This window comes from Copadichromis virginalis, linkage group LG18 (genome assembly GCF_057382275.1).
Source record: "Copadichromis virginalis isolate Kocher_CV1m ecotype Utaka linkage group LG18, C_Virginalis_male_GT1.1, whole genome shotgun sequence".
NCBI lineage: Eukaryota > Metazoa > Chordata > Actinopteri > Cichliformes > Cichlidae > Copadichromis > Copadichromis virginalis.
This window is the reverse complement of record NC_140635.1, coordinates 27,213,353-27,235,873: the sequence shown is the minus strand read 5'-3', so window position 1 is coordinate 27,235,873 and position 22,521 is coordinate 27,213,353. Positions and strand designations below refer to the sequence as shown.

Here is a 22,521-nt window from a genome sequence, read left to right as displayed (position 1 = left end):
GTGGATGACGCAGAATGAGTGGATATGCTCAGTATGATTTAAGCTTAAGAATCCTTTATTTCCTTATATTTTTCTAGTGCATATACCAGTTTACCTTTTAAACCTTAGATACAACTGCACACACAGAGAAGGTATTTCAAGCAGATTTGTCTTACACCCCCTTTACTAAACATTCAGTGACAGAGTAGAAAGTATCAACACCAGTTCTAATCATTCCTTTCTTATATAACAAAATGTTATTTTTGTTGCATGATTCATTCATCTTAGATTCTTCTACACGTTTCATACATCATGAAATAGAAATATGGACAATTATACAACAACTCCAAAAATTGTTAGAGATTTTATTCTTTTCATTTAAAAAAACAACCTGGATTTCATTTACAGATGTACATTTTGTGCAAAATTATTCCTCAAAAACCCCCAAATGCAATTCTTACAGACAGACTAGAGCACATTGAGATTGTGAATACATTAGTAAAGAAATTAAAGGAGCAGCGTGTGAGTATTTCCATAATTTGAACTGGCTGTGAGTAGTTCACACATCACGTTAGGCTTAAAGAACCGACATAATCACTGAACCATGCAGTGTGCTCTGATATCAAAGCTGCAGCTGGAAATGAAACTTAATAGACTTTCAACACCAAGCATGTCAAGGTATTTGACAAATCATCGGTCAGTTAGTTCAATTAAACAGTTTTTCCTACAAATTTGCGTTTAACATGAAGAAGACAGCCAAGGCTCTCACAGCTTGGCCTTCCCTGGTGCAATCTGCAGGTTCTGCAGCTTCATAGCCATGCCCATGTTCCCAGCGACCTTGAGCTTTCCCTTGAAGAACGCCTGATGGTAAAGCAGTTAAGCATGAGGAAATTTTAATTTTCTAATATCACTTAAAAAGTAGTGGTAGGTTTTTAATGACATTTTGTTTCAGTCTAACAAAATTTCAAATTGAAATCATTATCATCATCACTAAAAAAAAAAAAAAAATACCAATGCATTTAAAACCTTAAATCTAAGGTTTCTGGCTATATAGAAGAGTTACTACTATTATTAATATTCAGCATTATCATGATCTTTGTGGACCCCATGCCTGTTTTTACGTGTGTCTCAATGCTCATTGGCCTGTGCGCTGTAGGGAGTAGTTCAATATATACAAAGGCACTAATGTCTAATTGATGGGTGGATATGGCTGCACTGGAACAAAAGCATTACACTTTGCAACTGACATTCACTCTATCAATATTAAATGTGGGGCCAGCACTCTATGCAAGCCTGGTAGTGAGACTTTAAAACCATTTTAGGAATTCCCCTGGAAAAAAAAAAAAAAGGAAAAAAAAAAAATTCAATACTGTAAACAAACAGCAATCAGACAGTGGGATTTGACCTACTACAGGCGCAGACAACTCTTACAGAAAACAAATTCTCTCTATGACACAACAGATGGGTTAGCTGCCCCAAAAACCTGCAGCAGAACGGAGCAGATTTTGTCTGCTGGTGGATGATGGTAGTCTGTCGGGTAGACACCAACTGAGGGAATTCAAAGCGCCTTCCTGCCAAATCTGTTTGGGTCAACTAAACAAACGCGCAGGGTGCATGTTCCTGTTTTGGTTCGCTTCCATTGGGGGCTGACGTAAAAGCTGTCAAACTCTGCTGTCACACTACAGTAAAAATAGGACGGCAACCTACTGGCGATTATCGGGGGGGGGGAGGAGGAAGAAGGAAAAAAACCTCCAAAACAACATATCTGAGTTTATAATGTAATATGGCCTATATTTGTATATTTGTAAGGACCCCAAATCACTTTACACATTCACACACTGGTGATGGCAAGCCAAACCAAATCATTGTAGCCACAGCCACCCTGGGGCGCACTGACAGAGGCGAGGCTGCCGGACACTGGCGCCACCGGGCCCTCTGACCACCACCAGTAGGTAACGGGTGAAGTGTCTTGCCCAAGGACACAACGACCGAGACTGTCCAAGCCGGGGCTCGAACCGGCAACCTTCCGATTACAAGGCGAACTCCCAACTCTTGAGCCAATATCATCTTCCAGGATAGAAGTTATGAAATCCAGGTGGTGATTTTATACCTGTTAACAATGTTCCCTCTAAGCTGCACACTGCTGGCACGGTCTCTGTGCACAGAAAATCTGCGTTGCGCACAAAAAAAAAAAAAAAAAAAAAAATCTAACTTGAATTGAAATTAAAATCAATACTTTAACAATTCTGTTTTGCAGTGTTAGTCAGTGAGTGACTGGCTGCTCCGTATGGGATTAGAAGGATGCCACCTTATCTCATAGTCCAGCCAATAATGCGATTCACATACGCAGCTAATCAACGTCGTCGACAGGCTATGACAGCGTCCTTATGTGCCGACACCGGTGTTGTAGCTAGCAAAGCGGCGTGGCTGATGTGGAGTGAAGCCACGTTAATGACAACGTGTACAACCATTGGAGATGTGAGCAGGACAGACGGAACAATTGACGGAAAAAGTGTGGACTTTATACCAGTTTTTAAATTGTGTTGATCGGCCACGTAAAACCGGAGTTATGATAAAAATATCTGCAATGTTTGGTTTTCTTCCTGAATACTGTCATTGTTTATATTTGCTGCGGGAAGAAACGTTTTTACATTTTCATTGTAAGTGGGCTAAAGCAGTTAATTAAAAGTAGTCGAACATAAATGTAAATGCTGTAATTTGATTATTTTAATAAACCATGTAACTTGGGTGGATTCCATGCTGGCGTGACCACAGTGCACACGTCTGCTGTTGCTCACAGTGGTCCAAGGGATCGCTCAGGGAGTTTGTGTGTTCGCTCAGACACATGAAAAGTTAGAGGGAACATTGCCTGTTAATCTCTAATCTGGAGTCTAATGTGCTCCACAGCTGTTACCATGGTGATGTGCCTCAGTAAGAAGTGAACCACCTTCAGGAAACCCATGAAGTTACCTGGATAAGACGAAATCCTCCTTAATAGTACCGGCCTCAGACCACGTGAACCAAACTGCAGATGTAAAAGCATCTTCACAGCACTTAGGAAACTGAGATCTACAGTTTCTGAAGAGGAGCTGGGGAGGCTAGACCTCCTCTTTCAACTTTTCTAATTCTCAGTTTTCATCACTCAGCAAATCTGCCTGGATTGCCTGCAGGCAGTTCAAAATGCTGCTGATTGTCCTTCCTGTTGGCCAGCCATACATGCCTCATGTCACTCCATTACTAATGTCCCTTCCCTGTCGCCTTGCAGCATTTAGGATCCTGTATGAAGTCCTCAGTCCTATCTACAGAGTACTGCATTACAATGAGGCTCCCTCATATGCAGCTGAGCAATTTCACTGCTCTTCTCGCTCATGCAGGTCAAGCAATCTAAAAATCTAGAAGAGATCATCAGAGGGAGGGTCGCCTGCTCCCACCAGGTTTACCAATTCTGTGGACTCTTAAAAGTTTGTTTACTTATGCATTTCAGAAACTTTTCATGCTTTTGTGGGGTCTACATTTTGTCTTTTGATTCTTGTACTTCTCTTAGAAAGTTGGTTTGAATAATTTAATTATGCAGTTTTGTTATACAACATTTTTGTGCCCATTAAATTCTTTCATATTTTTACAGCGTAGATTATTTCATATCCAAGACAATTCCTGTCTTTGTAAAGTGCTGTATAAATGAATAAATAAATAAATACTGTTTAATTCCAGTTCACAATAAATGAACTAACCCTAATGTAATATAAATAAATAAATGCTTTACTGTAAAAATGTTAGGAGCCCCACAGCATGAATTCACTTTTACAGTCAATGTAAAAATATAAGATATCCTTTCCCTTACTTAGACAAATAAACTTTATTTATAGTCATTATTATGCACACACACACCGTTTGTGGGTTCAGCTTTCCTGTCATCAGATCCAGCAGATCCTCGTCATTCAAGGATAATGTGCAGTCTGCCTTTTTACCTAAAACAAGACATTAAAAGATGCATTTATTATTTATCTGGCCAACAGCATTTCAGGTGAGCCAAAACTAAAAATCTGCACACACAAAAACAACTAACGACATACTCTACACTGAAGGAAGCAGCACGGAGGAATGTTTGTCTCCGCAATATAGTACAGGCATTTCCATAACACTGCACTGATCAGCCACAACAATAAAACAGGCAGGAGGAGTGAATAATTATCTCATTACTGCGTCGCCAGTCGAGGGCTGATGTAAAGAATAAGATGTGACTGCTCCCTTACTGCCTTTGAACAACAAGAATATAAGCAGAAAGTCACAGCCGCAGTTGGCTGCACAGCCATAAATCCAAGGCCAGAAGTGACTACACTGGCCATGTGAGAGTCAGAGCTCAACCATCGAGCATGGAAGAGGTCCGATGAGTCATATTTCCATTTACTAAGAAAGAGATGGCAGCATAATGCTCTGAGCAATGTTCTCCTGGGAAATCTTTGCTAATGCCTTTAATGCATATTCCTCTGACCACATTTACCCCTTTATTCCCACTTCTATTCCCTGATGGCAGTGGCATCTTTCAGCAGGATAATGCACCCTTCCACACTGGCTCCACACACAATACTGTTTAGCGATGGCTTGAGGTGAAGTTGTGTTTCAAGGCGTCTTAACTCAATAGAGCACAGGTGCCAAACATGAGGCTCTGAGGGCCAAAATTGTGCGGGCAAAGACTGGACAGCTAGGACAGATATGAAAGCATGAATTTTTAACTTTAACAGTATTTTCATAAGTTTTCCAGCTTTTCCATCCATGGTTATTCATACTGCACCACAGTAACAGAAAACTATTAACAATTTCTATTTCTGCTTTTTATTTTTCACTTTCTAGTGATTTAACAAAAACTTTGTTTTCTAATGACAGGACAGTCTGGGCAGTGAGCCACCAGAACTTCCTTTGCAGTTTTACACATTTGTTTCTTTCTATTTAAGCCCAAAGAGTCGTGGCAGCAGATTTCTTTCATTTAGTAGAGCCAAACCTCTTTCTTATGCAGGAAAACTGAGGTGTACTGCTGAGGCTGCACTTCCTTTTCTATTACTAGTGTATCTCGGGGAATAAAATATGCAGGTAAACTTCTTTACACTGACAAGGGCAGTTCCACTGGTCCGGCTCACTCAAGGTCAAAGTGGGCTGTATGTGGTCCGCCATGTAAAATGAGTTTGACTTTCCTGCAATAGAGCGCCTGTAAGATGAGCTGGACAAACAAACCCAATCCACAGAGGCTTCACTTCACAGCTCACAGAAGCTTTTGACTCAAAGCAGATTCTTTGAGTCTGTTACCACAGGACACCTCCAGAGACACAATATTAGGCAGGAAGCTTTAATGACTTGGCTGACCGAGGCATCCATTCAGTGCAATTTGTATCACAGCTCAGAAAGCATTATGACTCACTCTTTCTATATTGCATAACTTAATATACTACTTTGTACTGTTAACACACAATACATTCTGTTTCCATCATGCTTGAGCAAATAAAGATGGTGGACAGACGAAATATAAAAACTGAAATTTAGATGGGCACCATGTTTAAATCAGTCCAATAAGGGGAGATGATAATGCAAATTAAACCCTGTTCAGTCTTCAAAGTAAGACTGAACACACTGCCTCAAAATCTCCTGTGTCAGCTTCATTAAAGATGTTATTAGAGCTATCTGAGAGCTGCAGTATCCTAAAATCTAGTTCAACTTTCACTAAAAACAGCACAGCAGTGTGCTTGCAGAAGTTCAAATACTGGTCCTGCAAACCAGCAAGAAAACATTCAAGTGTACTGGGTTTAACAAGCCTGTTGTTCCCACTCATCGGTTCAGCTTTTTACGTGCAAGAGAACTTCTTTAACTGTTGTTATGATTGCAGCGGTTTTCAAATTTTGCTCCTAACCTAACTTTTAAATTCGTGCAGTAATGTTGGACCATAACGGAGGGGGAAAAAAACGCATATTGAAAACCTTTGAGTGGAACAGCTTGTACATCTTAGATTTCCCTGAACATTTCTTTCTATTTTTGAAACATTCAGTCGTATGGACAGAGTGGTGATTCAGAAATAAGGGCTTGGAAGTAGCACGCATTACAGGGGAGACCATCAAATGATGAGATGCCCATTTACCAGGATGTGTCTATGAGTACGGATGCTACGTGTGTGTGTCTGTGCAGAAATCAGCTTGTAAAATAAAAAAGTCAGAATGCAGCTCTTCTAGCAGTACCTCTTTTACACACATCAGGTCATTATTGGAATTAAGCTTGTTTGTTTCCATTTGGTTCATGTTTTGAAGTCCCCTGTAGCATCTGCATTTAAATCTAAATTTTAAGGCGGATAATGAAGTAGCTGAAACATTTTCACCGCTTCAGCTACTTAATTTGCGTTAGTTCTTCACAACTGCAGAAGCGAATTCAGCCTAAACTTTAAAACAAAAAATACCACTAAATCACAGCCTTTCCATTTTACCTCCAGCACTCTGCAATCTTCCACAACGATATCTACTGAAGATTATTAGTTTTTTTTTGAAACCTCTATTTATTGTAGGGGACTGAACACATTTCTTTTTGAGCTTCGGAGAAAAAGAGCAGAACACTTTCACTCCCACAATACAAGAGTTAAAAAGCTGACGCTCCGAGGTGTTTGCAGGCTCCTCAGGGAATAATAAAGCCTTTTGAAACGCTCTCTGAAGTCTTCAGACAATGAGGGCTTTCCTGACAGAGGTGTGAAACAAAATCAAGCTCAGCCACAATCGCAGCAGTTCGGGTGATTTTTATCTGCAAGCCGCTTTGCACCCCAACTACACCCAAGCCCCTCTCCATGCTGCTGCTGCTGTTCTTAAACTTTACATGTACACAAGAAGGACAGGGAGGTCCAAGAACAGAGCCATACCTCCCAAATGTAAAGTACTGAAGACGGGAATAATTATGAATATCCTAGCAGACCTTATCCTAAGGGTGTAAAGACTTACAAAATAATGATAATTAATCAGCTGCAAGCAAAATATCAAGAGTGTTACAGGACTTTAACAACAGCCTCACATACCTGGGTCGTTTGTGACAGAACCGTTACCATTTTTCACGTCAACAATCCAGGTCGCCTCTTTCCCACCTGGGCCGTCCTTCACTTTAAATGCAAACACTCCGCCAATCTTCTTAACAAGTTGCGCTCCCTCCTGCAACAACAGGGTTTGAGTTCCTTTTAATGAATGATTGCATACAGTAAGTGTAGACAGGCAGCAACAGCCCACACAGTGCAAATTAAATTCTACAGCCATCTATTTGTTATACACACAGCTTGACATGAATAGTTTAGATCATGTTTCGTGGTTTCGCCTGAGAAAACCTCTCAAACTCCATGGTCCTGATGGTGACCAGAATAATACACCACCACATCTGATTGAAATGGCTGTGCAGCTATAATTATTAAGCAGTTTCTGTCGCCTGTAAATCATCTGAATCCTGACAGATTCAGATGATTTAACGTGTAAAAGTGTGACAAAGAATACCCTACAGTTTACAGAGAATGTCTGCCTTCTTAACCATACGAGTCCTGGCAGCTAATACAACAGAAATTTATGGAGCAGCTAGCTGAGAAGTTTTGTTCCAGCTCATTAACTTTCTATACTACATGGATTTCACCACAATAAAAATGATCTCTCCAGCACAGATCTGATGCTCTTGAAATCCATGTTGCATTATGGCATGCGTGTTAGCTTAGTTAACACTGAACCGTCAGCTTTCTCAAAAACAACCTAAAGTATTCTGGGAAGAAGTGAGAACATCATTCAGAAGTCTGTTCCTTGAACCCAATGCTTGTAGACGTGGGTGAAACCAAAGTTCCCCGAAAGTAACTGGTTCTCATATTCCACTCATGAGCACTTCTTTTTTAAAAATGTAACATCTGAGGGAGCGAGGGGTCACAGGCAGGACTGAGCAGAATGCTCACCTTTAAGAATATACAACGCTCAGAGAAACTGAACGGAGCACTTTTTAATCACATCAGTTAAACTTGGGGGATATTGATGAGGTCAGTTAAGTAGCACAGTTTTAGTTACTTTGGTATTAATGAATTAACAACTGTTGCACCAGAGGGGCAACAATGAGGTAAACCACTGACATTGGCAGAAGGTTTGCTGAGTCTCCCAGCACAGTCTCAAGATCATGGAAGTGATTCAAGGGGACAGGCAGTTACTCTAGGAGAGCTGGACCAGTATCTGCTCCTTTGTGCTTGGAGGAACAGGATGAACACTGCCAGAGACAAAATTGTCCTGTGCTTTTTTTTTTTTTGAGATGCTGTAATGAAATTTCAGTTAAAATAGACTAGCATGCTGCATTTTCTTCCCACCTTTGATTGTCAGGGCGTCTTTGAATTCAACCCTCTGTAGGTTGATCATTTTCAGTTCCATGTGGCATCCCTTTATTACCCAGTCCATATCAGTATAGATATCCAGCATGATTTCCTTCCCCGTTGAGATCTGGTGTGTTTTCAAAGTGTTCCTTGATTATTTTTTTTTGCAGTGAATATCCTCCACATTTAAGAAGATACTGCTGCCATACATCATTACTGTGGAGTGGCTCTCCTCTGAACCAAGACCCAAAGTGTCAGCCAACTCCATGAGCATGTTTTTAGTAAACACATCAACATGAAACAAGCAAAAATAGTTTCTTGTGCAGTGGAAAAAGTCCTTACTGCGATGCACATATATAGAAAATCACAGTTGGGTAGGCGTTCAGGCACCTTTCTCTGCATTGTAACTCAAGCAGGTAATAGCTTTGCTAATGCACACAATTACTGATACCGCCTAATTTCTTCTGTTATGTCATTGCACGATTAAAAGCCTTGAACACCGAGTACAAATTCTTTCAAACCAACATCATCACACACGCTTCACACAAACACACCGTCAGTGTTTAAGATTTTGTATCTTTTTAAACGCATTAATCGCAGCATATCCAAAGCACAGCATGTATCACATGTGTCATACTGCTTTAAATTTGCTCTACAAATTCAGTTTACATTGCCGCAACACTGTATAAATAAACCTTTTTGCAACTATGAGGTCGTGCGTGTGAGTTTCATATCGACAAACTGCGATTTAATTTATAAGAAAAGAAAAAAGAGACCAACGTATGAAACACGTTTCTATTAGAGGTTTGTGGTCATGTTTACATGTCACGCAACTATCAATAACGACAAAGAAGAAAGAAGAAAATCTAATACATGAATGGATTTAACTGGATGCGCACTCATCAAGTCTATAAGAGCAGACACAGAGTGGCTAATCGAAAATATCACAGTGACATGCTGTCACTAATAGGTAACCGCCTGCTGTGACACTACCTACCTGCTGTAGATGTTTTTCAATCTCTTTAAAGACAGGATAAGCTTTAAACCCTTCCAGACCGCTGCCTGAGCTGGTGAGAACTGCACCCACGCGGGACCTGAAGGAAGAAGAAAAAAACTAAACTGATGTATGAGTTAAAGATTTCCTTTAGAACCTGCCTCGGCAAGTTATTCTTTAAGATAAGAAGTGAAAATGCTCCTTGCTGTATGAGAGGTATCCAAGTGAACTAATAACAAATCATTGGCAACTTCCTGCTCACCTCGCCTCCTCTGGAAAACCCATCTTGTAAAGTGCGACAACCACTGCTCCTCCCAAGCCAATGTTGTGCTGCAAGGCCACTTTTGCCCCAGAGACCTGCCTTTGCCCGGCCATCCCTCGGAGCTGCCAGCATAGCTCTGCACACTGGGCCAGACCTGTGAAAAGGCGAGCACATGGTAAACTTAGTAAACGTGGTTAACCAAGTTTACCTCCTAGATCACACGGACTTTTAATTTAAGAAAAATTATTATTTACCCATGTGACATGAAAGTGAAGGTTATTATTATGATTTCTTTTTAAGATGATCTGTTTTAATTATTCTAAAATGAATTTTCATTTTTGTGGGCTTGCAAATTTTTTTATGCCTTTGTGCAACTTAATAATGAACATAAGGATACACTTAAGTATTCAAAAGTATTTACACACAGTAAAATCATCATTAATGTAAAGTATCATAGCTGGGAAGTTATTAAGAAACCCGCACACCCACAGAAAATGAATCCCAAAAGTAACCGTAACAACGTACCATACAAAACTTAACGGGTTCAGGACAAAGAAGCTGTTTCGCTGGATTTTCAAAATATCTACAGGTTGCAGTAACAGGAAGGGAAAAGCTGCAGTCAATATTTATTTTACAATTCTTACTGAGAGGGGTGACAAAATGACTCCTAATCTGTGAACTTGCTCCCTAATCTCACCAGTGGCAGCTCCAGCACCAACCAATGCTACAGCTAAGCATTTCATCCCATCTGCTTAACGAGCTTTCGCATTTCTCCATTATCCCAATGAGCTAAGGAACTTGAGGCTAAAAGACCATGGTGCATCTCTCACATTCTGCGGCACTCGCCTAATTCTTTTTCATGTGGACTTCTGTGAGAGTGTGACTTTGCTTGAGTGCCATTTGGAAAAATTGCCACATGGTTCAAATTGGCACTTTATCAGTGAAGAGCCTGAGGGCATCTTGTCAGATCCATAATTTTCATCCAATGTAAAAAACCTTCACGTTCAAGACTGTTTGTCGTCACGCCCCCTCAAATATGAACTCATCTGCAGTAAATTCCCTCCCAAAAGCTCTTTCATAGTACCAAATTTTCATCAAAAGCCATTTGATTTAATAAAGGATAAAAGGGTGTAGTCATTCACCAAATACTTCGACCTATGAAACAGTGACATCTCAAGGTCACTGGATGAGATGTCTACACATTAAAAACTAAATAAATAAATAAAATATATCACATCCTCCTGAGGTGTAGGTTGCTTCAGGCAATTGGCTGTTAACATCTCTGCTCACAGTGTTACTGGGGGAAGAGGTCAGAGACTTACAAGCAAGATTTAGAGCAACACCATGGATCAGACAAAGCTTAGCTGAGTAGGGCACTCGCACGCTGGGAGTGTGACCCAGGAGACACAGGGAGTGCTGATGATATGGGCAGGGCGAAGTAATGGAAAAAAATACAAGCAAAACAATTAAGATGATAATTCCAAGATATTTGGTAAATACGGGTGAAGTAATTAATGACGTTCGCACTGTTTGGCCTGGTTATCTGTCCTTAACGAGTGCATTTTTCCATGTGAGTCCATTACAGACGCTGGGCGAGCCAGCTGCACTGTTTGCTCAGTCTTGTCCCCCGACGATTTAAAACGCAGAGAGATTACAGGGGAAGCGTGCCAAAGTCACAGCCGGCTGCTCTCGCACATGCAGGCTTATGATCACTTTTACCCAGTGTCAGTGTAGGTGGCCATTAATGCAAGACACATGCCACCTGGTGGGCACGGTGGAAATCGCTTGTCAAAGTTTTCAAAGTGCATCCAGAGAAAACACTTGTTTGTTGAGCCTGATTTGTGAATACGAAACGCACGTGGCTACGAGACGTTTTTAGTTCAAACTTGTCGTAGCTGCTTTAGATCGGGGTGGGATCTTGTTCACACCATAAACCGTACCGAGACCACCTCCTCCAAAAGGTCTCGGTGTGGTTGTTTTGGTCTGTACCCGAGTGCAATTACTGTGTTAAACCTGTACAAACAAAACACGAAAAAGTGGGAAAACAAACCCGAGTTCGATTTAAACTGACTAAACACCACAGATGTCAAAACGCCCCTTAGATTCTTAAAGGACTGTTTATTTTTACTTTTGTCTGCAAGTAATCTTACAGCAGGTCTTTGTTTTATAAGTAAGATAATCATAAAACAGAGAACATTTAAGCATTTGCTCATTTAAAGGTTTGTTGTTTTGTTATTTACTCCTAGTTTAACCGAGTTGAAGCATTGAGACTAAAACTGCCTTACACACAATAAGAAAACACAAATTAATGAACTATAAAACACGATTGCCCATGCCTTTACGATTCATTTAAGTGGGTAAGTCTACTAACTTAGCACAGTCATCTTTTTGTCTTCGGTTTGCTAAATGGTGTTACAGAGAATGCATATACATAACTTTACTGGTTGTACTGATCAGTCAAAAAAAAAAAAAAAAAAAAAAGCTACATTCAGACACTCACACATCCACTTTGGCTACATCATCTGACTTGTTAATCTTTACACATTTCTAATAAAATGGTTTGCTCCTTGTTTTGTAAAACATGGCACTTTGCTGCAAGCTTACCTGCCCATGTTTGTGACATGCCCATTTTTATGTGAACGTCCTCATAGCTAAACTGATCTACTGAGTTTATAACCATCTTCGTGGATCATGATTTTAAGTAAGTGAAGCTGGATAAAGAAAAGGTATCCTGTTGAACTTGCTTTGTCTTCTAAACCTGCTTTATGGAACATGTTAAACACATTTTCAGGACACCAAACAAGTTATATAACAACAATTAAATGGTCAAAGTAGCTTTTTTTTTTATTTCATCACTTACAAATGATTTGCATCAAGAGTCAGAGTCTCTTCTTACCTGTGGCACCAAGAGGATGTCCTTTAGAGATGAGGCCACCGCTGGGATTGATCACAAACTTGCCTCCATATGTGTTGTCCCCTCTGTCAATCAGTTCTCCAGCTTTACCTGTAGAAACGGTACATTTAACTTCTTAAAAAGTAATTTATCTGTAGGTGTACATCCATGTGAGGTAACATGACCTCACTGATACTGCACTACAAGATCATCTGGGCGGTTCAGTAAAGCTGAATTAGCCGACATTAAATTTAGATATAAAAACTTTGGGAATTGTATCAAAATCATTTAAGTTCCTTTGCTGCCAGTATGGTCATTAAACAACACTGCCACCTGCTGCTCAGTCAACGCAAAATACCTTAACATATCACCAGGGACAATTCAGGGGAAACACTGACATAAACTGTGATAGAGGCTCAATGGATATGGAGAATACATCAAGGTTTGATGAGATGCAGTCTTACCCTCTGGACACAACCCCAAGGCCTCATACGTGATGAGCTCATTGGCTGAGAAGCAGTCGTGCAGCTCGACCACATCAACGTCATTTGGCTTCAGACCAGCGGCCTCGAAACACTTCTTAGCCGCCAGCTGGGACATGTCATACCCCACCTGGAAAGGAAAAGTGTTTGTCACCATCAACCCAATTATTTGTTTGTTGTCACCAGTGTGCGTGTCAATAACTTTCAATTTCAGATTTCTTGCCATTTTAATGCAGCTGTTCTCTTCAAATGTGGACGTCAGGTCGGTCACCATCTCCTGGGCCACAATCTCCACCGCCTGGTTCTGCAGGTGGTATTTCCTGACAAAGGGCTCGCTGGCCAAAACTGCTGCTCCAGCACCATCTGATGTAGGGCTGAGAGGAAAAGAAGACAAGACAAGAAAAAAAGAGGCATAGTTGTCAGAAAGTGAAATGATTATCAGTAACCGATGATAAGAATCTGTACTTCGATCAACACTTGTGTAAGTTTCTTACCAGCACTGCAGGAGCGTAAGAAAGTCAAACACCTTCCTGGATTTCATCACCTGCTCCAGACTGTACTCATCCTGGAACTGGGAGTACCTGCGTGTACAAACACAAATATTTACACCCTCGTTTGAACAAAAAAAGACCAATATGAACGCTGAATGCGGTCAGCTGTGTCTTACGGGTTATTGGTGGAATGTTTGTGGTTTTTCCAGGCAATCTTGGCAAAGTGTTCTGGCTTTGTGCCTAAAGGAGAATCAAAAATACTGCAAACACCGTAGAGAAAATGCAATAATGTAGAATGATGACAACAATGAAGATTTTACAATAACATTCCTACTGTAGTCTGTAGGAATTGCTTTGTTTGGATGATATGTTTACCATATTTCTCCATGTGCTCCCTGCCGGCATTTCCAAACATCTGTGGTGCTGCTGGCGCTGCTGCCATCCCATAGCGGTTGATCATCACCTCCATGTGCTTGTCCATGGGATTTGTCCTATCCATGTACTTTAGAAAAGAAAAAAAATGCAATAACAGACTAAATTTTCCTTCCACATATGGGCTCTCTAGTTCCAGAAGGATATAATTATTTGACATTTTCTTGAAATTTTTAGTCTGTCTCTCCCAGTTTGACCTGATATGGATTTGTAAAGACAGGAAGTGAAATGTAAATCTTTACCCATCGTGCAATGGTAAACAATCCTTTGCAAAATCTTTAGATCCGGGTCTGAATTGACTCCAAAAGTTACAGTATTTAGTCAGCCACCGATTGTGCAAGTTCCCCCACTTAAAATGATGACAGAGGTCAGTAATTTGCACCAGAGGTACACTTCAACTGTGAGAGACAGAATGTGAAAAAAAAATCCATGAATTCACATGGTAGGATTTGTAAAGAATTTATTCGTAAATTAGGGTGGAAAATAAGTATTTGGTCACCTCAAACAAGGAAAATCTCTGGCTCTCACAGACCTGTAACGTCTTCTGTAAGAAGCTTTTCTGTCCCCACTCGTTACCTGTATGAATGGCACCTGTTTGAACTCATCATCTGTATAAAAGACACCTGTCCACAGCCTCAAACAGTCAGACTCCAAACTCCGCCATGGCCAAGACCAAAGAGCTTTCGAAGGACACCAGGAAAAGTATTGTAGACCTGCACCAGACTGGGAAGAGTGAATCTACAATAGGCAAGCAGCTTGGTGTGAAAAAAATCAACTGTGGGAGCAATCATCAGAAAATGGAAGACATACAAGACCACTGATAATCTCCCTCGATCTGGGGCTCCACGCAAGATCTCATCCCGTGGGGTCAAAATGATCATGAGAACGGTGAGCAAAGATCCCAGAACCACACGGGGGGACCTGGTGAATGACCTGCAGAGAGCTGGGACCAAAGTAACAAAGGTCACCATCAGTAACACACTACAACGGCAGGGAATCAAATCCCGCAGTGCCAGACGTGTTCCGCTGCTGAAGCCAGTGCATGTCCAGGCCCGTCTGAAGTTTGCCAGAGAGCACATGGATGATACAGCAGAGGATTGGGAGAATGTCATGTGGTCAGATGAAACCAAAGTAGAACTTTTTGGTATAAACTCAACTCGTCGTGTTTGGAGGAAGAAGAATACTGAGTTGCATCCCAAGAACACCATACCTACTGTGAAGCATGGGGGTGGAAACATCATGCTATGGGGCTGTTTTTCTGCCAAGGGGACAGGACGACTGATCCGTGTTAAGGACAGAATGAATGGGGCCATGTATCGTGAGATTTTGAGCCAAAACCTCCTTCCATCAGTGAGAACTTTGAAGATGAAACAAGGCTGGGTCTTCCAACATGACAATGATCCAAAACACACCGCCCGGGCAACAAAGGAGTGGCTCCGTAAGAAGCATTTGAAAGTCCTGGAGTGGCCTAGCCAGTCTCCAGACCTCAACCCCATAGAAAATCTGTGGCGGGAGTTGAAAGTCCGTGTTGCTCGGCGACAGCCCCAAAACATCACTGCTCTCGAGAAGATCTGCATGGAGGAATGGGCCAAAATACCAGCTACTGTGTGTGCAAACCTGGTAAGGACCTATAGTAAACGTTTGACCTCTGTTATTGCCAACAAAGGTTATGTTACAAAGTATTGAGTTGTATTTTTGTTATTGACCAAATACTTATTTTCCACCCTGATTTACGAATAAATTCTTTACAAATCCTACCATGTGGATTCATGGATTTTTTTTTTTTTTTTTTTTTTTCCCCACATTCTGTCTCTCACAGTTGAAGTGTACCTCTGGTGCAAATTACTGACCTCTGTCATCATTTTAGGTGGGGGAACTTGCACAATCGGTGGCTGACTAAATACTTTTTTGCCCCACTGTAATCACCAAGTTGGGCAGAGCCCCACATCTGGTAATGAGTTAACCAAACTACAAGTAAACCATGTAACGTCCTTGTCCACAGTTATTAGAAGTCAGTAGAAAATGCTAATCTCCACTCTCCACTGTGATTGTACAAAGGAAAACGGTATGAGCAGAAAGAAGGATCGCAGTTGCTGAATTGCAGTCTTTTATTGCCCGATGCTTTTTATCAGCCATTGGACTTTAAGGATTGAAACACAAAACTTGGCAGCCCCCAAAACTGTGGACAAAAAGTCCCCAGAGGCCAAGTCAATAAATGACAGTGACCGAGCTTTACACATGCAAAAACCCAGATAATGCTTTCCTTTTAACAGCTTTCATTCTCAATAAGAAGTTTCTCTGTATTATGTGACCTCAGCTGATTTTTCTCCCCCCTCTCATCCATCTGGTAAAATTTCAGCCAAGTCAAACATGAAAGATTGCAAAATAGCTGTGAGGGCTGACTAGGGGGTAAAAAAAATGTTAAAACATACAACGTGATCAATTCCTGGATGAATGTGCATACCTTTGCAGACAGAGAGCCCCTCTCCATCTTCTCAAACCCAAGAGCAAGCACACAATCAGAAAGACCTGCAAGAAAACATTAAAGGCAGTGAATAAAACTACTGATTATAGACTGCGCTGAAAAGAATATGCAGGTTTGAGTCGGCTGATTTGATTTTTACGCTGGATCCTCTCCTGATGCAGCCCTAAAGGGCCTCGTCTCTCCACCGGAGACTGAACTGGGGATCTTTCGCTTGTTATACACCATTGAGCCACAGTAACATTTCAATACTTTGAATAACTAGAATCCAAAGAAGCCACGGTTTATCAAGTTTCACCACAGCCTTCAGGTGTTATAGAGCAAACTACCTGCCACTGTTAAAACCTCCTGGCTGACTCACCTCCCTGGACCAGCTGGCGTGCCATGAAGAGAGCAGTGGAACCTGTGGAGCAGTTGTTGTTGACGTTGATAATGGGGATGCCGGTCAGACCCAGGCTGTGGTAAATGGCCCTTTGTCCACATGTGGAGTCACCTGGAATAGAGAGGTAGGATGAGATGCTACTCTTCACTCATTTCACTTTAACTGTGCTGAAAAGTACATGAAAGAGGCTTAACAAAAAAAACAAAAACAAAAAAAACAACAATTTGGAGCATAAAAACAGGAAAAATAAAAAATTCCCATTTTCACATATACAGCAAAGTAGACAATGTGAATGCACATACTATATTGTTAAAAATATAAATATTTATTCGAGGTTTTACCATAGACGTATCCTACGCAAGCTTGTTCAATGGCAGAATATGGGATTCCTGCATCTGCTAGAGCCCTTTCACCTAAAATAGGATGTAGAGATACAGCAATAAAACTTATTACATGTTTTATAACAGCACAAAAACAATAAATATCAAGATCTGATATCTATGAATGAGTGGATGACCAATAATCTGTAAAGATCAGCACCTGCTTCCTTGGCCATATCAGGATAGTCACCTTCCCGTGCTCCAGGCTTGTCAAACTGCAGCAAACACACACATAAAAAAAACCTCAGGTCAGTGCGACTAAAGAATGATTCAAGATTTTATTTTCAAAAAAGTTTTCTGTAAACATTTTATTAAGTGTGGAGAAGTCTACAGTCACTCTGCTGATGCAACCTAAACATGCACCAGACAGCAAGAATATTAAAACCACTGACAGGTGAATGATACTCATCATCCTGTTAGTATATTTATATATTTGATTTATACATGCCTCCTGCTGCAGGTGTCATGATGTGAACAGACTTAAAGGACAAAGAGCAGATAAAAAAAGCTGCGGTGGCATAATTGTAATTAATGTCATTAATGCACAGAGGTTTAAAATGATAGAAAATTATTTGTGTGCACTGTTCAGAGAGCAGAACAGTGCACACAAATAATTGTGTGCATAAACAAATATACCCTTCTCCACCAATATCACTGTGAGGGACATATTTAACTTTTCAGGGACCTGAAAGCATGAGGCTCGTTCAGGTTTGGAGGTAGAAGCAGCTTTTGGAATTAAAGTGTCCACCTTTAGCAGCCGGAGAGAAGACCTTTGGCACAGTTTGTAATGCTGTTGACCATGAACTGTGGACTCCACGTTTAGTCTCAGCGAGTAATGAATACAAACCAGACCTACTGCCATCACACTCACGAAAGCTGGGTAGGTTTTAAATTGTAAACATGAACTACAGCAATTTGACTTTACTTCGGCTAACTTAGCTAGCTAGCCTTTCAAAGTGTACTGACAGCTATGACACAGGGGTTTTTTTTAGACCTTTGGACACAGCATGAGCACAAATAAGCCCGACAGTCCCCAACACCTCGGATTTTGATCCAACTGTCCCAATGAGAGCAGAAAAGTCCCAGCTTAAGGTTTTAGATGGACCGCACTGAAAGAACCGAAATCTTGGTTTAGGTAATCGTGCTAGCCTCTCCGCTACACAGCGCCGTTTCTCGCTGTTTTACAGAGCAGCAGGGTGATAAACTGCTAAAAATAAAGTAAGATTACCTTAGTCATGCCAACTCCTATGACAAATACTCTGTTCTTCTTTCCAGGTGCCATGGTGCTTCTCTGAGTCCACTCACACAAGTGACGTGAAAATCCGTGAACACGGCGTAGTAACTGGGACATAAACGATCTTCAGCGGGGTGGCTCCTGATGTGACCAATGAGAGCCCGCGGTGAGGAACATAAACACGGAGAGAAGGGGCCTGACAGCAGCGGGTACAGCAAAGATCGTCTATGCACAAGTAGGTGTGTCACTCTGTGGGAATACAATACCATTAGTAATAAGTTAGAATAAAGCTCTTAAACATCTAAACAAAAGCGACTTTTCTATAAATATGCGTCCTCAAACATAACGTCCACCAGATTGATAGCACTGCATATATATACAACTACCATGAGGTTTTTTTTTATGGTTAAATATTGGAAGTTTAAGAACTCACAAGCCTGTGTCCCCTGTGATCATTTGACCTTTATCGTTTGCGTTATCTGATTACTTTTTGTAAGGCGTTGTCGGACTAAATTGTTATGCTATGTTGCTATATCGTTATGCCAAAAAGTCATTTCCGATATTTAAACCGTTGTAAATGACTTTCTGGCCTATAGTCCATCAAAAATCCCTCTCATGTTTAATAACAAGTTATTTTGAGCTACATCCTGTCACAAGGTAGAAACTGGAGTTTTTCAACAAACTAATGCTTATATATCCTTTATTTATGCACGATAAAATGTGTCATTGATATTAAATATGTCTTTTTTAAGAGCGATGTGCAGAAACAAATATATCACAATTCTACAGTTATTTTAAGTGGTCAAAAGGGTTATATCAATGCAAAGTCATAACGATGCTTGCAAAAAGGTCTTTTTTTAAATCTTATATTTAACCCCTTTAGAAATCCTGTTGACTACAACCTATTTACAGACATAAGCAAAGACGTTAGACGTAAAAAAACACAAACATCAGTTTTTGACACAAAGCAGCCTTATAGTTAGGTTTTGTTTTACTTTTACATATCTAGATAAGTCACTTTAAGGGTAGCTTTTTATTATTTCAAAAGTATACGCATGTGCAGATATTAAGTAGCAACTGTTCACACTGAACCACGCGTCTACTGTGAGATAAATCCTGACAGGAGAAATTAGTTGGAAGTTTGCAGCACTCTGCAGGTACAGTAAGACCTCTTCAGTGACTGATACTTTCTTTTGATAAATTCACCCACAATGGGTCCTTGTCTCAATCTGTATTGTTTATAAAGTCCAATTTAACACAAGAAAAGGATTTGTATGTTTTCCCGGGAGGAGGCCCCGGGGCAGACCCAGGACACGCTGGAGAGATTCTATCTCTCGGCTGGCCTGGGAACACCTTGGTGTTCCCCCGGACAAGCTGGAGGAGGTGGCTGGGGAGAGGGAGGTCTGGGCTTCTCTGCTTGGGCTGCTGCCCCCGCGACCCGGCCCCGGATAAGCGGAAGAAAATGGATGGATGGGATGGATGTTTTTCAAGTAGAGTTGCATCTTAATTTAATTCCCAAGGTTTAACGTTACTTGTCTTTTTATTTAACTCTGAAGTGAGTCATACATAATTATCTCTTAATTACACAAAATGTGTGGAGGACATTTCAAAGTGTATTCTCCATTAGCATCTTTAGCATATTATGTGACATACCTCATACTACACATCGTCAGTCTTGTATTGCTGTTTGAGGAGCAAAAGAAAAGAAAAACCTCAATTCAAAATGTTCATCCTTCATTTTTATTGAGGGACTGAAAAAAAAAACAACCAAAAAAAAACACCATCCTCTTAGCATGTTGATCAATCCAAGACACGTGTACAACAACCTGTTGCCTTAATCCGCACACCTTAATGTTCATCGTCAACCAAAGCGCCGATCACATCTCCGTGTCGAGGCATTCCCCGTCGCCAGGAATTGGGGCAGAGGAAGTTTTCCTGCAGTGTTCCTCTAAGGCTCAATGCATGGTGATATCAGCACTTGATGAACTGGTGTGTGACCTCATATATGCCCACAGACTCACTAATTTTCTCATCGTAGTCGGTCCAGTCCTGAAATGTTTTTGTTTTTAAAAACATGAGCGAGAGAAAGAACTGTAGGGATTATTTTCAGATAAAGTGCAGTGATTTTCACGAGTTCAGTGAAGATAAATGAAAGAGCGCACTACCACAGGAAATCAATCACATATCAGTGAATTGTATCCTGCTGTGCTAAACAAACAGCTGAAAGTCTGCTAAAGGTCAAGTTTACTTTCTCGCAGTGAGCGATTTAATTTCTCCTGTGCTTACTTTTTCTAGCAGGTTGATTTCAGGAAACGGCGTTCCAGACTCGGCTCCTTCTGCAGCAAAGCCAGCCTGGAGGAGGGTATTACAACAAGTCAAAGTCACGCCATTATCACAGTGTTACCTAGAACACACTACCAGATTGCATAGATAGCATCAGCTTCATTACATAACATAAAAGATAGAGCGAAAGAGGTTCTTGCAGGGTTGAACCCTGACACACTGTCACAGGCAAACAGCACTGGTGTGCTGGACATGTGCTCTACAAAGCAAGCCCAGATTTGGCCGATTACCCTCTCCAAATGTTTATGACATCAAATATTGTAACCTCAACTTTTTTTATTACATTGTTGTAATAAACGGGCAAAAAGGTGATCCATCAAAAACCTTTTTTCATACAGGATAAAAATGAACCGACATCAACTAACATCTGGATGACAGTTCTGGTGGAGAGTGGCTCTGGCTTCATGGATGATGACACAATCTGGGTTTTATCTCCTCCAGTTTATATGGACAGTTGTGGAAATAGGACAACAAAGATTCTCACTTGTGGCTGGAAATCAACGGGCTCCAGACCTCGACACTCGAACTGCACCATCGTCTTGAAGGTTTCGCTGTTCTCGGCCTTCAACCCAGCAGACACGACACAACATTAGAGAAAGAGAAACTGAAAAACCTGAGAACTGACCGTGGACGTTTGCTTACATTGTAAGGTGTGATTGTGTCTCCCAGAATATCTGTAAGGAAAAAGTTGACATTTCGTAAGCTTTTAACTCTGCAAATTAAGACAAGATGAGCCGGACGTCATGTCACGGCCTACCGATGGAATTTTCCCTGGAACAGAGTTTACACTTCTGCACCATGCTGGCGCTTCCTCGTCCTCCCTTGAGTGGCACACTCTCCTGTGAAGGCAAACACAAAGTACAGGTGGTATATTATATACGTGCAATTCTATAATAATAATAATAATAATAATAATAATAATGTTAAACTGAATAGAAAAATTGCCCTTTCTTCCTTACCACCAGAGTTACATACTGCCATTTATCTGGAATTTCTCCACAGTTTCCACACTTGAGCTAAATTTAAGGCAAAACAAACAAGAAACACATAAATGATCTTTTAAAAAATAATGTTTACATGTTTCATTATTTAGTGAGTATGTGTTAGCATTACACATGGTTAAATTAAGGAAATGATCAAAGATTAGCAGAGAGGAAAAGTGCATGATATTTTATTATGGATGAAAACAGTTTAGCATGTTAGCTTCTCATACCTTCAGGAACCAGCGGAAGTCGTCCCCCAATGGTCTAACATTGGTTACGTTCTCCAGGGTGGCTTTAAACTGCAGTCCAAATTTCTGCCGTGCACAGGACAGAATAGGTGGTTAAAACTAACATAATAACAGCAGAAATTACCCCTGAGACACGCAGCAGCAGTACGTACCACCATTTCGAAGCTTCCCCGCTGACAACTTCCTGAGGCATTCAGGACACCTCGTAAATTTTAACTTCCAAACCACTGACAGCTATTTTAAATTTTGCATTTTTTTCAGTTCATCTCAAAAACAATCATAACATAGAAATAAATAGACGTTATAGGAATGAATGCACCATGCTTGCAGGTGACTAATAAACTAAAAATAAGTAATCTTTTATTACGTATCTGCTCATTTTGTTGCCTAAATGAGGCATTTCAGCTGTTTCTACTAAAACTTTGCATAAATCTCAATTACAAAATCTTTCGGCTCTGATGGCCGTCAGAATTTCTTCAGAACTATATCAAAAATAATATCAAAGTACATTTTAAATCACCAATGCTAAAGCAGGACGGACGTGCGCCATCTAGCGGATGTACCAAATACAACATGAACTGTTTCTCTGTGA

The 22,521-nt window shown here is 40.7% G+C and overlaps 2 protein-coding genes across 2 annotated transcripts; both read right to left on the bottom strand.

Annotated features, from left to right (window-relative positions):
• Positions 1 to 37: 37 nt before the first annotated feature.
• scp2a (sterol carrier protein 2a) lies at positions 38 to 18,519 on the bottom strand. The gene is made up of 16 exons (XM_085438572.1): positions 18,350 to 18,519; positions 17,282 to 17,336; positions 17,083 to 17,154; positions 16,721 to 16,852; positions 16,342 to 16,406; positions 13,821 to 13,947; positions 13,622 to 13,685; positions 13,449 to 13,535; positions 13,178 to 13,328; positions 12,937 to 13,084; positions 12,476 to 12,583; positions 9,580 to 9,733; positions 9,321 to 9,417; positions 7,019 to 7,148; positions 3,868 to 3,947; positions 38 to 840 (listed from the first exon to the last, which is right to left on the bottom strand). Exons 1-16 carry the CDS (start codon positions 18,470 to 18,472, stop codon positions 745 to 747), a joined length of 1,689 nt encoding a protein of 562 aa, XP_085294698.1. The 5' UTR covers positions 18,473 to 18,519; the 3' UTR covers positions 38 to 744.
• A 1,560-nt stretch (positions 18,520 to 20,079) lies between these two features.
• czib (CXXC motif containing zinc binding protein) lies at positions 20,080 to 22,150 on the bottom strand. Its single transcript, XM_085438581.1, has 8 exons — positions 22,082 to 22,150; positions 21,912 to 21,995; positions 21,658 to 21,714; positions 21,456 to 21,537; positions 21,341 to 21,372; positions 21,183 to 21,260; positions 20,642 to 20,707; positions 20,080 to 20,404 (listed from the first exon to the last, which is right to left on the bottom strand). The coding sequence occupies exons 1-8, from the start codon at positions 22,085 to 22,087 to the stop codon at positions 20,327 to 20,329; spliced, it is 483 nt and encodes a 160-aa protein (XP_085294707.1). The 5' UTR covers positions 22,088 to 22,150; the 3' UTR covers positions 20,080 to 20,326.
• Between the last annotated feature and the right edge of the window lie 371 nt (positions 22,151 to 22,521).

Bases quoted from the DNA above. Each gene is read 5' to 3' on its own strand.
- scp2a (XM_085438572.1), bottom strand. From the start codon at position 18,472: ATGTCCCAGTTACTACGCCGTGTTCACGGATTTTCACGTCACTTGTGT. The intron at 13,948-16,341 runs GTATGCACATTC...TCTTTTCTAAAG, and splicing joins GGGGCTCTCTGTCTGCAAAG to TACATGGATAGGACAAATCC. The intron at 12,584-12,936 runs GTAAGACTGCAT...CCGTTTCTACAG, and splicing joins CTTGGGGTTGTGTCCAGAGG to GTAAAGCTGGAGAACTGATT.
- czib (XM_085438581.1), bottom strand. The intron at 21,261-21,340 runs GTAAGCAAACGT...GCTGGGTTGAAG, and splicing joins ACACAATCACACCTTACAAT to GCCGAGAACAGCGAAACCTT. The intron at 20,405-20,641 runs GTAAGCACAGGA...AAAACATTTCAG, and splicing joins AAATCAACCTGCTAGAAAAA to GACTGGACCGACTACGATGA.